The sequence below is a fragment of the Myotis lucifugus genome, unplaced genomic scaffold, assembly GCF_000147115.1.
Source record: "Myotis lucifugus unplaced genomic scaffold, Myoluc2.0 scaffold_85, whole genome shotgun sequence".
Lineage (NCBI taxonomy): Eukaryota > Metazoa > Chordata > Mammalia > Chiroptera > Vespertilionidae > Myotis > Myotis lucifugus.
The window spans coordinates 3,288,957-3,306,696 of record NW_005871133.1 but is presented as its reverse complement, the minus strand read 5'-3'; the positions used below and the strand labels follow the sequence as shown (position 1 = coordinate 3,306,696).

General features: G+C 44.4%; 1 protein-coding gene across 3 annotated transcripts in view; it reads left to right on the top strand.

Moving 5' to 3' along the window:
* The window catches only part of DCAF5 (DDB1 and CUL4 associated factor 5), an 87,440-nt gene that overhangs the window by 46,164 nt on the left and 23,536 nt on the right, over positions 1 to 17,740 (top strand). For all 3 annotated transcript variants that reach the window (XM_023755864.1, XM_014457824.2, XM_014457825.2), the window contains one exon: positions 10,269 to 10,335. In XM_023755864.1, coding sequence (XP_023611632.1) covers positions 10,269 to 10,335 — 67 coding nt within the window. The remainder of the gene's footprint in view (positions 1 to 10,268; positions 10,336 to 17,740) is intronic.

Sequence of the window (17,740 nt, the reverse complement as noted above, 5' to 3'; positions counted from 1 at the left end):
GTTTCCTTTCCCACCAACAGATGTTGGGGAATATCAATTCCGGTGCAAACCCATACACACATACTTATGCATACCCATTTTCTGAGAGAGAGAGAGAGAGAGAGAGAGAGAGAGAGAGAGAGAGAGAGAACCTTTGAGGGGCCTGTTAAGACATATTCGGTGTTATTATTAGATAGACTAGAGGCCCGGTGCACAAAAATTGGTGCACTGGGGGGGGGGGGGGGTCCCTCAGCCCAGCCTGTGCCCTCTCACAGTCTGGGACCCCTCGGGAGATAACGACCTGCTGGCTTAGGCCTGCTCCCGGGTGGCAGAGGGCAGGCCCAATCCCTAGGTGCAGCCTCTGGTCGGGCTCAGAGCAGGGCCGATTGGGGGGTTGGGGCACCGCCCCCTGTCACACTCCCGGCAGGGTCGATGGGGAGGTTGCGGCGCCACCTCAGTCACGCTCCAGGGTAGGGCGATGGGGGTTGGGGCACCGCTCCCTGTCACACTCAAGCAGGGTCTATGGGGAGGTTGCGGCGCCACCCCCTGTCACGCACAGAGCAGGGCCATCAGGGGGTTGGGGAGCTCTCCCCTGTCACGCACAGAGTAGGGCCGATAGGGGAGTTGGGGCACCGCCCCCTGTCACACACAGAGCAGGGCCCGTGGGGGTGGGGGGGTTGGGGCGCCGCACCCTGTCACACACAGAGCCGCAGGGCGATCAGGGGGTTGGGGAGCTCCCCCCTATCAGGCACAGAGCAGGGCTGATCAGGGGGTTGGGGCGCCTTCCCCTGTCACGAACAGAGCAGGGCGGATAGGGAGTTTGTGGCCCCTCCCCCTGTCACACACAGAGCTGCAGGGCGATCAGGGGGTTTGGGCACTGCCCCCTGTCACGCTGATCCCGGTGCCGGGAGGCCTTGCGGCTCCGCTGATCCCGGTGCTGGGAGGCATATTACCCTTTTACTATATAGGATAGAGGCCTGGTGCATGGGTAGGGGCTGGCTGGTTTGCCCTGAAGGGTGTCCTGGATCAGGGTGGGGGTCCCCACTGGGGTGCCTGGCCAGCCTGGGTGAGGGGCTGAGGGCTGTTTTCAGGCTGGTGGGTGACTGAAGCTCCCAACTGCTCCTTTTTCTCTTTTTTTTTTTATTCTGGGCCAAGGCCTCTGCTGCTGAAAGCAGGTATCTGGTTTGTTTCGGTTCTATAATCGAAACACTGTATATCTCCAGCTCTGAAATCCCGGCCGGCTGAAAGCTGGTTTAGCTTCTATATTTGTTAGAATGTTTCAAACTGCCAGCTCAGAGGCCAGCAAGGCAGGCGGGGAACGTTGGAGTTCTCCTTCACTGAAGCAAGCAAGCCTCATGTTCGCTTCCAGCTGCCTGGCTGCTGGCCGCTATCTTGGCTGGCAGTTAATTTGCATATCTCCCTGATTAGCCAATGGGAAGGGTAGCGGTCGTACGCTAATTACCATGTTTCTCTTTTATTAGATAGGATGGCCTGTTCCTCCTGCCTTCTAAAACTTTTCCCTCTTTTTTTTAAATCCTCATCCAAAGATATGTTTAGAGAGTGGAAGAGAGAGAGAGAAACATTGATGTGAGAAAGAAACATCTATTGGGTGCCTCCCATACACACTCCGACCTGAGATGGAACCTGCAACCTAGGTATGTGCCCTGACGGTGAATTGAACCTGCAACCTTTTGGCATACTGTACAACAGTCCAACCAACTGAGCCACCAGGCCAGGGCACTTTTTCCTCTTTTTAATGTGGATTTTGGGTGGGGGTGGGAAGGATTATATATCCATATTTCTAAACTCAATTAGAATAAAATTGGCTAATACATACTTTTTCCCAGTAAGCTTCTATTTAGTAAGCAGTTTTGCTGTGACTACTTTTAGATCCTTTTTTGAACCTTCAAGTTGTTAAAAATTTCTTGTGACTTCAGTGACTCTACAAAAGTGGTCTATATATTTAGAGGCATGGGCTTCTCTGGGTATTCATCTATTAAAGGTCTTTCTTAAGAGCATATGTAATTCAAGACTGCTAAGAGCTGAAGAAAGGGCCGGAGTTCCTGGAGAGTGCTGGACATTACAGCAGTCTACGGGAGGATAGGGAGCATTACATGAGTGACTGTTTTCTAGGATTAGTGGATTGACAGAGGACATGTGGGCAAATGAGACAGTGACAGAGCGCTAATACGGCAAACTTTTCTTTTTGTGGTGGTGGTTCCTTCTTGAAATTAATTGAGAGGAGCAGTTGTTTCTCTGCCTCTGTGCTTGAACAAGTTAACACAGTAAAACTGTGATATAATGGACTAATTTGGGTGAGAGGGTGTTAAAGCTAAAAGTCCATTGTAGGTTTTCCAAATGCATATGTTAAAAATTTGACAAATGAGTTAGTTTAGCCCTAGCTGGTTTGGCTCAGTGGATAGAGCGTTGGCCTGTGGACTGAGGGGTCCCAAGTTCAATTCTGGTCAAGGGCACGTGCCAGGTTTGTGGGCTCGGTCCCCAGTGGGGGGCGTGCAGGAGGCAGCTGATCAATGATTCTCTCTCATCATTGATGTTTCTATCTCTATATCTCTCTCCCTTCCTCTCTGAAATCATTCCTATATAATAAAAGCCTAATATGCTAAGTGTCCGGTTGGCTGTTCAACCAATCAAAGCATAATATGGTAATGATATGCTAAGGCCTCTCAAGTGCTCGTTATGATGTGCACTGACTACCAGGGGGCAGACGCTCCGACCAGTAGGTTAGCTTGCTGCTGGGGTCCTGCTGATCGAGTCTGAGCGAGAAGGGCTGGACCACACCCTGGAGCCCTCCCACGGTCTTTCCCTGACTGGCCAACCTCTTGCGTCCCTCCCCAGCCTTGATCATGCACTGGTGGGGTCCCTTGGCCTTGCCTGTGCCCTCTCGCAATCTGGGACCCTTCGGGGGATGTTGGAGAGCCAGTTTCGGCCCTATCCTGCAGGCCAGGCTGAGGGACCCCACTGGTGCATGAATTCATGCACCAGGCCTCTAGTAAAAATAGTTTTTAAAAAGTTTACCTGTTTTTACTTATGTAGACATGTTTGTGTAATTAAAATTAAGTATGTAATTTCACAGAAAAGTTTTCTATATGTATTACTGTAATTTTAAATTTATACTAAATAGGTCTAGTAAATGCATGCATTCACCAGTCACCGCAAGTAAACAAATGCACACAGCTGGGGTATGGCTTAGCACATATAGTTTGAATTTCTTTTGATAGTGATCGGTGTTGGCACTATTTGGTCTTTGTTTTCTTGCTCCTAACAGCAAATGTTTAAATATTTGTGAGATGGCTGATCAAGACTTGCAGTGCTGTTGGTTTTGCTCAGTAGTTAGAGCATCAGCCCAGGGATTGAAGGGTCTCGGATTTGATTCTGATCAAGGGCATGTACCTGGGTTGTAGGCTTGATCCCTGGCCCAGGGTTGGGTGCGTGCAGAAGGCAACCAATCGATGTGTCTCTCTCACATCGATGTTTCTCTCTCTGCTCTGCCCCCCTTCCACTCTCTCTAATCTAAAAAATCAATGGAAAAAATATCCGCAGGTGAGGATTAACAACAACAAAAAAAGATTTGCAATGCTGTTTGTCCTCTTGAGCACTAACCATTTGCAGGACTGCAGTTGGAGGCTTTAGAAGAGAGGAATCTTTCCAACTGGTCTGATGATGTTAAATGTATTTCTGCACTCAGCCCACTTGAAATAATCTTTATTTCCACAAAGCTTTAAAAAGAAGGAAGGGAAGGAGGGAGGACAAAAGAGTTCTTTTGGTTACCTTATGTTTTAAAATAGCCCAGAACTCTGTCCCCTCTCCTGGAATACTCATCTCCCAGATATCCAATAACTTGCTCCCTCATTTCCTTCAGGGTTCTGCTCAAAATGCCATTTTATCAGAGAGACAGTCTGTGACCACCCTATAGAAAATGGAAACTAACCACCCCGGCACTCCCTATATGCCCTAACCTGCTATTTAATTTTTCTCTATACTACTTACCACCACTGGATACATTATATATCCATGTTCTTTTTTATTTATTTTTCCTCTACCCACTCCACTCACATTATCCTATACAATGAAAGGCTAATATGCAAATTGACTGAACAATGGAATGACTGGTCACTATGACGCACACTGACCACCAGGGGGCAGACGCTCAACGCAGGAGCTGCCCCCTGGTGGTCAGTGCGCTCCCACAGGGGGAGCGCCACTCAGCCAGAAGCTGGGCTCATGGCTGGCGAGCTTAGCGGTGGTGGCGAGAGCCTCTCCCACCTCTGTGGCAGTGCTAAGAATGTCTTCCTGCTGGCTTAGGCTCGCTCCCCTGGCCTAAGCCAGCAGTTGGACATTCCCCAAGGGCTCTCGGACTGCAAGATGGCACAGGCCGGGCTGAGGGAACCCCCCTACCCAAGTGCACAAATTTTGTGCACCGGACCTCTAGTATATGTATATAATTCTTTCCCTCTTCCCAACCAATAAAATGTAGGTTAAGCTTCATGAGGGTAGGGACAGGGTCTTTTTTTTTTTTTTAAAGCCTATATTTCTTTTCCTGGAACAGTGTCCAACCTATAGTTGACATTTAATAAATATGTGTGCAGCGGTTCTCAACCTGTGGGTCTCGACCCCTGAAAATACATCCTGCATATCAGATATTTATATTACGATTCATAACAGTAGCAAAATTACAGTTATGAAGTAGCAACGAAAATAATTTTATGGTTGGGGGTCACCACAACATGAGAAACTGTATTAAAGGGTCACAGCATTAGGAAGGTTGAGAACCACTGAATGAATAGAGGGCTGGACTCATTTTTATTTCAGTCTCACAGTCAGCAGTGTCCTAGGCAGCCAACTTTGAATGCTGGAAAGGGCCCGGCAGATAACCGTGAAATGCCATAAATGAATTCCTTGGGAGAGGTTTGTGATTCCAGTGTGTATGAACACTTAAATCGTCTGACTAGACAGCAGTGGGTCAAGACACCCTCCTTGGAAATCATCCCGAGCTGTTCCCTTGTGGTGGTTCCAAGAGGAAGAGAGGGTCAGGAGTTGCCCTTATTTATCCCTGAGAGGAAGCCTGGACATTGTATGCATTTTCTACGTATTTTAGGAGCCGTCATATTAACTCCAACAGGCCTTAACTCTGTGGGAGTTTTCTTCCTTATAAGGCAGTCTTCTGAGTCAGCGTTCCCTCTGGGAGTCAGTCCCCTTTTACCTTTTCATGGCTTTCCCTGGTGAATAGCTGAATAGGAAAGCGCTGGTTCTTCACAATGAAATAGTAAAACCTCTGAAAAGCCCACCCTTGGCTCACTCTTGTTTAATGTTTATTTTTGTTTGTTTAGTTTGGGGAGACAGAGTAGTAGGAATTCTATATGAAGTTTTATAGCCCCTTTGAAATATAGAGCATGAAATGATGAGATGTTGAATAATAAATGTTATATATATACAAGATAGGCAAAAGTAGGTTTACAGTTGTGAGTATTCGAAACAGTTAATTCTTTTTTTTAAATGTGTTTTTATTAATTTCTGAGAGGGTGAGAGATAGAAACATCAGTAATAAGAGAATTATTGATCGGCTGCCTCCTGCATGCCCCATAGTGGGGATTGAGCCTGCAACCCAGGCATATGCCCTAACCAGGAATCGAGCCATGACTTCCTGGTTCATAGGTATGTGTTCAACCACTGAGCCACACTGGCCGAGCCACAGAGTTTATTCTTGTATTTATTAATTATTGTATTACTTTATATGAACTGTAAACCTACTTTTGCCCCTATTAGTGGACAGTTCTTTTGTGTTCTGTTTTTCCCTCGCCCTGCCTATGTGTCTTAATTTGGGTTCAAGTTTCAGGTGCAAGTAGTTTATTTGGAAATGCAGGAAATAGTAGAAGAAAGGAGAAGTGAGATAGGGAAAGAAAGGGTGATATAGTGAGCCAACTACAACTGCAGGCAATTGGAGTTGATCTTGAGGGGAAAGGGTAACAGCCGTGGGCAAACTACGGCCCGCGGCCCGTTTGAAATGAATAAAACTAAAAGAAAAAAAGACCGTACCCTTTTATGTAATGATGTTTACTTTGAATTTATATTAATTCACACAAACACTCCATCCATGCTTTTTTCCGGCCCTCCAGTCCAGTTTAAGAACCTATTGTGGCCCTCGAGTCAAAAAGTTTGCCCACCCCTGGTATAGAAAATGCACTTCAGAGTTATTCCACCTGAGGATAAGGCAGTTGGGATATTGGTTGGATATTCAGTCATTGGTTGAGCCTGCTCCCAAGGAATGTTCATTCCCTAGAGCAGTCTGGCTGCAGCCTCCTAGGCTTTGGAGAAACCTTGGTAAAGGGATGTGGATACTGCCAGTTGGAGATCCAGTGGAGTATACAGAGCAGTAAAGCCTGAGAGAGATGAGCATCAAGGAGTGACCTATGCCATACTTTCTGTTCCTGTTAAAACAGTAATCTACCTGGGCACCATTCCTTTATCTTTGTTCCTTCTGTTCCCTCTTTTTACCCACATCTTTACCTGAGCTGACTCAGTGCTCATCTATCTTGCCTTGCTTCTTTTGTGAATCACCAGGCACATGTTTTCTCTAGTGATTTCTACTTCATGGCATGGTACTTATGTGCCTACATGTAAATTTTCTACTTGATTTAAGCTCCTTGGGAACCCAGGTATTACCTTTTATATCTTTGTAAGCACCAAAGATAGATAAGTGCTTGGTTAGTTAGAACGAATCTTTCCTCCCAACTAGTAGGTGGTTTTGCTGAGAGGAGCGCCCTTGAGCTTCTGAATTCCAACTTTCTAACTTCAACTAGTGTAGTGTCATAAACTGCAGGGAACTACTGGATGGACCCTGAAGTCAGAGCAATGAGGAAATATTTTTTAAGTATTCAGTTTTGTAGTATTAAGTACATTTACATTGTTGGATGACGATCACTACCATCCATCTCCAGATGTTTTTCATCTTGCAAAACTGAAACTCTGTACTCATAAACACCAACTCCCCTCCCTCCACCCCTAGCCCTTGGCAACCACCATTCTACTTTCTGCCTCTATGAATTTGACTGACTACTCTAGGAACCTCATAAGTGGACTCATACAGTATTTGTCTTTTTATGACTTTTATTTCACTTAGCATAATGTTTAAGGTTCATCCATGTTGTAGCATGTGGCCGAATTTCCTTCCCTTTTAAGGCTGAAAAATATTCCATTTTATGTATAGACCACATTTTGTTTATCCATTCATCTGTTGGGCACTTGCGTTGCTTCCACCTTTTGGCTATTGTGCATAATGCTACTATGAACATAGGTGTAAAACTATCTCTTAGAGATCCTTCATTCAATTCTTTCAGATATATACCCAGAAGTGTAATTAATGGATCTATGGTAATTTTATTTTTAATTATTTGAGGAACTGTTTTGTTTTGTTTGTTTATTTGTTTTTTATAGTAGTCATCCTAATGAGTGTGAGTTGGTACCTTATTGTGGTTTTAATATGCATTTCCCTAATGATTGGTGATGTTGAGCATCTTTTCATGTGCTTATTGGCCATTTGTAAATGGCCATTATATACTTCTTTTTAAATGTCTATTCAAGTCCTTTGCCCATTTTTAAAATCAAGTGGTTTGTTTTTTTGTTGTTAAGGAAACTTTTTAAAATTTCTTTATTGGTTAAGGTATTACAAATGTGTCCTCATCCCCCCATGGAAACTTTGGGTTGGTCTTTGAGTTTCCTTGCCTTGAGCATATTTATGTAGTGATTTGTCAAGTAACCATGGATTGGCAGCTTAGGGACTTTCAGTTCTGATCTGTCTTCTATCATTCTTTCACAGGGTAATCATAGAATCTTAAAATTAAATTGAGCCTCAGAGATCTTAGTCTGTTCTGGCTACTATAACAAAATACCACAGACTGGGTGGATTATAAACAATAGTAATTTCTTTATCACAGTTCTGGAGGCTGAAAGTCCAGGATCAGGATGCCAGCTTTGTTGGGTTCTGGTGAAGGTCCTCTCCCAGGTTGCAGACTGCTGACTTCTCCCAGTATCCTCACATGGTAGAAGGGGCTAGGAAGCTATGTTGGGTCTCCTTTATAAGAGCGCTAATCATGACCTAATCACATCTCAAAGGTCTCACCTAATACCATTATATTGCATATTAAGATTTCATCATGTGAATTTGGAGGGGGATACATTCAGACCATAGAACAAAGTGACCATACAAGGAAACTGAACCCATTTCTTTTCCCACTGTGCTCTGTGCTCTGTGGATAGCATTTTCGTCATCTTTAAACATGCCTTTCTTTGTCTCCTTTCTCATGTTCCTACAAATATTTTGAAAACTGGTAAATTGATTTTTCAAGTGTTGAGTAAAGTATTTGCGTTAGGCATGAAGTTGTATATATATTGGACTTAGACTTTTTTTAATTGTTCAGTGTTATTTTTAAGAAATTTTCTTTATAAAACTATAGGCCTTTTTCTCCCTAGGGAAATAAGGAGATGAGGCCAAGAGGCAGTTTGTAATGCTGACCTCAACTTAAAGTAGAACACTTTTGTTAATCTTTGAAAATAAATAAGCTCCCAGAATTGCTCATTGGTTGCTGTTAGTGCTTTTCTGAGTCCTAATTAGAATACATCTAGCTAGTGTATATTATTCCACAGTGGGCCCACCATTTTTGAGATTAAACTGTTTGAAGCTGCCACATAAAAGGGGATTGCATATGCCCCTGGCACTAACTTGTGGCTGGGTTGGCAATGACTTCCTGCTGAAAGATGTCAGCTGACAACAGGGAAGTTCAGGATGCTTGGCCTTGCATAAAAGCTTCTAAATTTTTTTCTGCGTTTAAACATTTTTAAAATTGTGGTAAAATATACATAACATAAGACTTACCATTATAACCATTTTAAGTGTAGAGTTCTGTGGCATTAAGTGCATTTACACATGCACAGAATTGTACACTAATGCCACAGAACTGTACACTATCCATCTCAGTTTTTTTTCTTCTTTCCAAACTTAAAGTCCATACCCTTTAAACATAGCTTCCCATTCCTCCCTTGGCAACTACCATTCTTTCTGTCTCTGAATTTAACTAGGTACCTCGTATAAGTTGAATCATACAATATTTGCTTTTCTGTGTGGCTTCTTTAGCATGTCTTCAAGATTCATCCATGTTGTAGTATGTGTCAGAATTTCTCTCCTTTTTTAAAAATATATTTTATTGAATTTTTACAGAGACAAAAGGAAAGGATAGAGAGTTAGAAGCATCGATGAGAGAGAAACATCGATCAGCTGCCTCCTGCACACCCCCCACTGGGAATGTGCCCGCAACCAAGGTACATGTATGTCCTTGACCGGAATCGAACCCGGGACTCTTCAGTCCGCAGGCCGACGCTCTCTCCGCTGAGCCAAACCGGTCAGGGCATCTCCTTTTTTGAGGTTGAATAATATACCATTGTATGTATATATCACATTTTTATCTATCCATTCATCCGTTGATGGGCATTAGGGTTGTTTCCACTTTTTGGCTATTGTAAGCATTCTTCTGTGAACATTGGTGTACAGATATCTCAAGTCTCTGCTTTCATTTACACACACACACATCTAGGAGTGAAATTGCTGGGTCATATGATAGTTATATGTTTAACTTTTTGAGGAACTGCCATACTATGTTCCACAGTAGGTGCACCATTATATGTTTCCACCAGCAGTGCACAAGGGTTCCAATTTCTCTACATCCTCGCCAACATTTGTTTTCTGTTGTTTGTTTTTTGGTAATAGCCATCCTAATGGGTGTGAAGCAGTATCTCATTGTGGTATTGATATTTATTTCCCTAATGATTAGTGATCATGTGTTTATTGTCCATTTGTATATTTTTCATTGTACAAATGTCTGGTCAAGACCGTTGCCCATTTTGAATCAGGTTGGTTGGTTGTTGCTGAGTTTTAGCCAAAGAGCCTTTTGATTTGCAAATACTTTTAAGAGGGTGTTTGCTGTGTGACATCTTTTGAATATATCTTCATTTGTTTTGTTTATTTTCAAAGAATCTTTCTGTATTTAGGAAGATAAATATAGATATATACTAGAGGCCTGATGCATGAAATTCGTGCAAGGGGTTTGGCCCCCACCACCACAGCCCCCACCCGCTGCAGCAGCTGCGGGCCTCTGCTTCGGCCCCCACCCACCACCACTTCATCCAGAAGGACGTCTGGTCTAATTATCATATTACACTTTTATTATTATAGATTATCAGTCAATTGATATATATAAATACTTTTTTTGTCCCAACAGTATATCCTTTCAGGCTCTGATGACTTCAACCTGTACATGTGGAGAATTCCTGCAGATCCAGAAGCAGGTGAGTATGTCCCTAGTATAAACCTGCTGCTGATGTTGGTTCTACTGACTTTTGGCATGCTGTGCCCTGAAAGGGCAGATCTGTAGCTATAGAGGAAGGTATTTCTCTCTCTTTTTTTTTTTTTTTTTTTTGGTATTTCTCTTTTAACATAATAAAAGTTTATCAGAAAAGTGACCAAAGGAAATTATAAGATAAAAATTAGAAGCCAGATTTAACTATAACCTTCATACATATCTGACATAATGATGCTCAAATCTTTTTCCTCCTAAGAACTTTTCTTTAGACTTCATAGGCCTCCTTTATGTCCTTGTCTCTCTCCTATTTCACAAAGCATGATAGAATATTTTTATCTTGTTTTTACATGCTTTTCCTTTATTATCTATCTGCATGTTCGTGCTTATTACTCTACAAATAGTTGTTAAGGCCTCTTTTTTTCCCTTTGGCTTCCCTGGTGATGTTAACTAAAGTGAAATTTTCTTTGTTGACTGACAAGTACATTCCCTGGGGTTTGGCTGATGCCAGACATCAAAGAAATTAGGAGGAATATTTCTGCATTTGTTCTAGATGTATTCTGAAAAAAACAAACTGCAGCTTTCCATAAATTGGGATCTAGGCCAGATGAGGTTTCAAATAGCATGAATCATTCTTCATTCTTGATAATAGTGACCTTACATGCGCAGTTACCTGTTACACTGGTTGCTTCCTACTGGTAGAAAGTTTATATATTTTTTTATTCTCAGGACAGCTTAATGTAGCCATCCGTTCTGGGTTATACATGGCATCAAACTAGAAAATGGCCATTAGGAAAATTATAATAGAGGACTATGCCCAGTGTATATTGCACAGTGTATCTAGTGCTTAATTTAGGGAAGTTATTGGCTTGCCTGTTGCTGAATTAACAAACATTTGCCTTTCAAAACTTGTTGAGGACCACCTTTGGTATAACTCTTGTTGCTGTGGTCTAGTTACTAAACATATTGCAAAAGGCCTATTTCCCCTTCTGGAATTTGGGAAAGCATGAGTAAAGCAGCTTACCTTTGAAACAGAACCAGAAGGGACAGCATCATCTATCTGAACCAAAAACAGTGTTCCTGGCCCCATATGTTCTAAATTGATTAGCTGATGAATACGCTTTGGGCTTAATTGTATCTTTTATTAGATCTTGAAAACTTTTAATTATTAAGTCAATATGTCAAAATAGAGAGTAGATAATCCTCTTTCCCCAGGATGTTCTCTGGAATCTTTTTCATGTTTGTATAAACAGAGAAAGGGGAAAGAATTAGCAATAGTCTATATCAGGGGTGGGCAAACTTTTTGACTCAAGGGCCACAATGGGTTCTTAAACTGGACCGGAGGGCCGGAACAAAAGCATGGATGGAGTGTTTGTGTGAACTAATATAAATTCAAAGTAAATATCATTACATAAAAGGGTACGGTCTTTTTTTTTTTTTAGTTTTATTCATTTCAAACAGGCCGGATCCGGCCCGCGGGCCGTAGTTTGCCCACGGCTGGTCTATATTATAAAAGGCCTGTGGCCCTAACACCGTAATGACCAAAGACCAGCGCAGGTGGGCGGGGCTGCTCGATTTCACGTGCTGGGCTTCTAGTATTGCAATATTTTCCTCTCCCTGTTGATTTCTCTTCTGACTTAGGATATGGCCCACTGTTGTGAGTAGATGATTATGTAATCTCTGGGTTGGTGGGAACCTGATAGCTGATTTAGGATTCCAATATTAAAACTGAAAAATGGGTACCTAGACTTTCCAAAGATTGTATAGGCACAGCTGGTTTAAAGGAATCCTTTAAAAGCATATTTGCTTTGATCACTTGTGTTCCAGTAATAATTGTAATGGTAACTCGAATCCAAGACAAAAATTTTAACACTTAGAACCTTATAGTCACAGTAAATAAAGAAATATTTTAATTTGTGTTTTTGTTGGTAAAATTATGATAGAGTTTTCATAAAAATAAATTAGGTTGAAATTTAGGGGATAAAGTGTAAATATTATTTAAAGGAAGAAAAAGGAATGATGTAATATTTTTATTTTAAAAAGAACATGTTAGACTTCAGATTCCACATACCGGCGACCTTCTGGTGCACAGGTAGGATGATACTCCCAACCAACTGAGCCACACTGGCCAGGGCACCATAACAGTCTTATGGTTCTTTTATACTCAATGTCCAGTAAACAGTAAAAAATTATGAGGCAAGAAAATGTGGCTACTAATCAAAAGAGGAAAAAAAATATAAGCCAACCCACAATTTTATGCAGATATTTAAATTAACTGACAGTGACTTTAAATATTATAGATATGATAAAGAAAATAGGAGAAAAGATGGAAAAAATGGATGAAAAGATGGAGAATTTCAACAAAATTGGAATCTATTTAGGAAAATAATCTTATAGATATTCTAAAACTGAAATGTCTAAAATTAAGAATTTATTGGATGGGTTTAACCTCCAGAGGACAGGTTTGGTGAATAGAAGACAGATCAATAAAAGATAACTGCTCCCACCCCCCCAAAAAAGATAACCAAACCATAGGACAATGAGAAAAGAGAATGGAAAGAGCAGAACAAAGAGCATTAGAAACAAGTGGAACACAGATGATCTGATATATATGAAGTTGATGTTCCAGAAGGATAAAGAAAATGAGCAGAAACAATGTATGAAGATATAATAGCTAAAAGAATTTTTCAAAACAAATGAAATATACCAATTCTTAGATTCAAGAAACTCAGTAATGACAGTAGGATAAATACAACACACCTAGGCACATCGTAAGTCCAACTATTGAAAGCAAAAGATAATGAGAAGCCCAAAAGCAGCCTGAGGAAATGTCTAAATCAGTAATAAATAAATAAATAAAGTGCTTAAAGAATGAAAGCCAACTGACCAGAATTCTATATCTAGGGAAAATAATCGTTCAAAAATGTCAGTAAAACAGACATTTTAAAAAATTATAGAATTTTAATATAATGACTTAGCAGCCCTTAATGAATTAATACATCTAAATACTGAACATCAACAACAACTTAACATTACAAAAGGAAAGGCAATTATTATTATTTTTTTTAATCTTTATTGTTCAGATTATTACATTTGTTCCTCTTTTTTCCCCCCATAACTCCCCTCCTTCCAGCTCCCACCCCACCCTCCGCCCTCACTCCCCACCCACTGTGTTCATCCATAGGTGCATGATTTTTGTCCAGTCACTTCCCGCATCTCCCACACCCCTTTTCCCCCCAAGAATAGTCAGTCCATTCCCTTTCTATGTCCCTGATTCTATTATAATCACCAGTTCATTCTGTACATCAGGTTATTTATTCACTTGATTCTTAGATTCATTTGTTGATAGATGCATATTTGTTGTTCATAATTTGTATCTTTACCTTTTTCTTCTTCTTCCTCTTCTTAAAGGATACCTTTCAGCATTTCATATAATACTGGTTTGGTGGTGATGAACTCCTTTAGCTTTTCCTTATCTGTGAAGCTCTTTATCTGACCTTCAATTCTGAATGATAGCTTTGCTGGATAAAGTAATCTTGGTTGTAGGTTCTTGGTATTCAGCACTTTGAATATTTCTTGCCATTCCCTTCTGGCCTGCAAAGTTTCTGTTGAGAAATCAGCTGACAGTCGTATGGGTATTCCCTTGTAGGTAATTGAGCCTCTTTCTCTTGCTGCTTTTAAGATTTTCTCTTTGTCTTTTGCTCTTGGCATTTTAATGATGATGTGTCTTGGTGTGGTCCTCTTTGGATTCCTTTTGTTTGGGGTTCTCTGCGCTTCTTGGACCTGTAAGTCCATTTCTTTCTCCAGGTGGGGGAAGTTTTCTGCCATTATTTCTTGAAATAGGTTTTCAATATCTTGCTGTCTCTCATCTTCTGGCACTCCAATAATTCTGATATTAGTCCGCTTGAAGCTGTCCCAGAGGCTCCTTACACTATCTTCACACTTTCGGATTCTTTTTTCATTTTGCTTTTCCAGTTGGGTGTTTTTTGTCGAATCTTTGGTTTGATTCTTGTGCTCCTCTGGTCTGCTATTGGGTATAATATTCTTTATTTCAGTCCGTGTATGCTTACTTTCTAATTTCTTTATCGTAGCATCGAGGGTCTCAGTTTTCGTGAGGCTCTGCTCAAGTTTATAGCAAGCCCTCAAAATTGCGATTCTTAGCTCCATATCCTCCATTTCTGTCATGTTTTTTTGTCTCCGCATCTTTTATGCTTTCTTGGTGCACCCCCTTGTGGTCTTTGTGCGCAGTCTTGTTCTAGCCAAGCCTTAATTGTTGTAGTTAACACTAGAGGGATTTGACCACCAGGCCGACTGGCTGTAGGAATCAGCTGTGTGGAAAACGTCTGTCTTCTGGGGAGGCGCTAATCCAGCCTTTGCCTGAGGCGATCGGCAAATGGCTGTGCGCAGGGCTTGGGCGGGGGCGGGCTCAACAGGGGCGGGGGGGAGGGGAGCAGCTATGGCTGCTCTCAGTCCGTCCCCAGGGGCTCTGCCTCTCTGTCCCAGCAACCGCTGCAAACCTCGGAGGGGCCGTAGCCAGATAGTCCCACTTCTCCCGTTTGAGTCTGGGTCCCTAGAGACTCGCCCAGATCTGTAGCCCAGAGTCTGAGACTCACTCCTGAGTGAAAACGACAACCGCGCCCTCAGCCACCAGCCCGCTTTGCGCGCGCACCACCTCACCACCGCACCACCGTACCTTTAAATTTTCCACACTGCGCCTCCTCTGAGCGTCAGAATGCTGTTGTTTTTCCTTCTAGTTGAAGAGTCTCTCCTCAGCCAGCCCTCCTGTGGTTCTGGTTGATGTCCGTTCCGTCTTTTAGTTGTATTTTTGAAGTGGTTGTTTACAGCGGCAGTCTCCGGTGTTTACCTATGCCGCCATCTTCGATTCTCAGCAGCGTCTTCTTTTTCAAGGAAAGGCAATTAGACATGAGCCTCTGGATGAAAGAACAATACTACCCATGGTCTTGCAAAATAAAACCACCCAAATCTGAACAGACCTCAGGATCCACCTTTCGATTTGCAGGAAGTAAAATAGAGGTCAGAGGACTATATTGTACTGTATTGTGAGGATACAACCCACAAAATCCAAACTGTCAGAAATTCTCAGACCCATGTTCTTCAACAAATACATTTTAATGGGAAAAGAAGGATGGATAGGAAGAAACCTATTGTTAAGAAACATAAGAGACTTAAAAACAAAAAAACCGCAGGCAAAATTAAAGTATTTAGGAATGCACACCTGGGTAAATAAAATTATTTTTAAATGCAGAGAAGTGATTAATATAGAAGTCAGGATAATGGTTACATTATTATCCATTATTACTTAACAAGAGGCCTGGTGCACAAAATTTGTGCACAAGGGGCGGAGGGGGGAGTGTCCCTCAGCCCAGCCTGCACCCTCTCCAATCTGGGATCCTCTCACAATCCAGGACTGCTGGCTCCCAACCGCTCGCCTGCCTGCCTGCCTGATTGCCCCTAACCACTTCTGCCTGCCAGCCTGATCGATGCCTAACTGCTCCCCTGCCGGCCCAATTACCCCTAACTGCCCTCCCCTGCTGGCCTGGTCGCCCATAACTGTCCTACCCTGCAGGCCTTGTCACCCCCAACTGCCCTCCTCTGCTAGCCTGGTCACCCTTAACTGCCCTCCCTTGCCAGTCTGGTCGCCCCTAACTGCCCTCCCCTGCTGGCCTGGTCTCCCCCAACTGCCCTCCCCTGCCAGCCTGGTCGCCCCTAACTGCCCTCCTCTGCCAGCCCGATTGTCCCTAACTGTCCTCCCCTGCAGGCCTGGTCCCCCCAACTGCCCTCCCCTGCTGGCCTGGTCACTCCCAACTGCCCCCCCTTGCAGGCCCGGTCACCCCTAACTGCCCTCCCTTGCCAGCCTGGTCCCCCCAACTGCCCTCCCCTGCTGGCCTGATCGCCCACAACTGCCCTCCCCTGCCGGCCATCTTGTGGCGGCCATCTTGTGTCCACATGGGGGTGGTCATCTTGTGTGTTGGGGTGATGGTCAATTTGCATATTACCTCTTTATTATATAGGACTAGAGGCCCGGTGCACAAAAATTTGTGCACGCAGGGGTGTCCCTCAGCTCGGCCTGTGCCCTCTCACAGTCTGGGATCCCTCGGGGGATGTCCACCTGCTGGCTTAGGCCCGCTTCCCAGGGGATGGGCCTAAGCTGGCAGTCAGACATCCCTCTGGCAGCCCAGGAGCCCTCAGGGGATGTCCACTTGCCAGTGGGGACCAGGCCTAAGCTGCAGTCGGGCATCCTTAGCGCTGATGAGGAGGCGGGAGAGGCTCCTGCCATCACTGCTGTGATGGTGGCTGGTGGCTGAGCAGAGCTCCCCCTGTGGGAGCGCACTGACCACCAGGGGGCAGCTCCTGCAGTGAGCGTCTGCCCCCTAGTGGTCAGTGTGTATCATAGTGACCAGTCATTCCTAGTCGTTCTGCAGTTAGGGTCAATTTGCTTATTACCCTTTTATTATATGCCTGGTGCACGGGTGGGGGCTGGCTGGTTTGCCCTGAAGGGTGTCCCGGATCAGGGTGGGGGTCCCGCTGGGGTACCTGGCCAGCCTGGGTGAGGGGCTGAGAGCCGTTTTCAGACTGGCCACACCCCCGTCAGGGTGGGGGTCCCCGCTGGAGTGCCTGGCCAGCCTGGGTGAGGGGCTGAGGGCCGTTTTCAGGTTGGCCACACCCCCTTAAGGGAGGGGGAACCTGCTGGTGTGCCTGGCTAGCCTGGGTGAGTGGCTGATGGCTGTTTTCAGGCTGGCCACAGCCCCTTCAAGGTGAGGGTCTCTGATGGGTTGCCTGGCCAGCCTGGGTGAGGGGCTTAGGGCTGTTTGCAGGCTGGCCACAGCCCCTTCAGGTTGGGGGTCCCCGCTGGAGTGCCTGGCCAGTCTGGGTGAGTGCCTGAGGGCTGTTTTCAGGCTGGCCACACCCCCATCAGGGTGGGGGTCCCCGCTGGAGTGCCTGGCCAGTCTGGGTGAGTGCCTGAGGGCTGTTTTCAGGCTGGCCACACCCCCTTCAGGGTGGGGGTTCCTGCTGGGGTGCCTGGCCAGTCTGGGTGAGTGCCTGAGGGCTGTTTGCAGGCTGCCAAGCCCCCCAGCAGGGACCCTCACCCCATGAGGGTGTGGCCATCCTGGGTGAGGGGCTGATGGCAGTTTGCAGCCTCTCCACGGCCCCCAGCCACCCAAGCTCCCAGTGGAGGCTGGCTAGAAGCAGGTATCTGGGATTTATTTATCTTCTATAATTGAAACTTTGTTGCCTTTAGCGGAGGCCACAGCTGGCCAGGGCAGGCGGGAAGCTTGGCTTCCTCCATCACCGGGGCAATCAAGCCTCCTGCTTGCTCCAGCTCCGTGGCTGGTGGGCGTGGCTTGGGTGTAGCAAAGGTACGGTCAATTTGC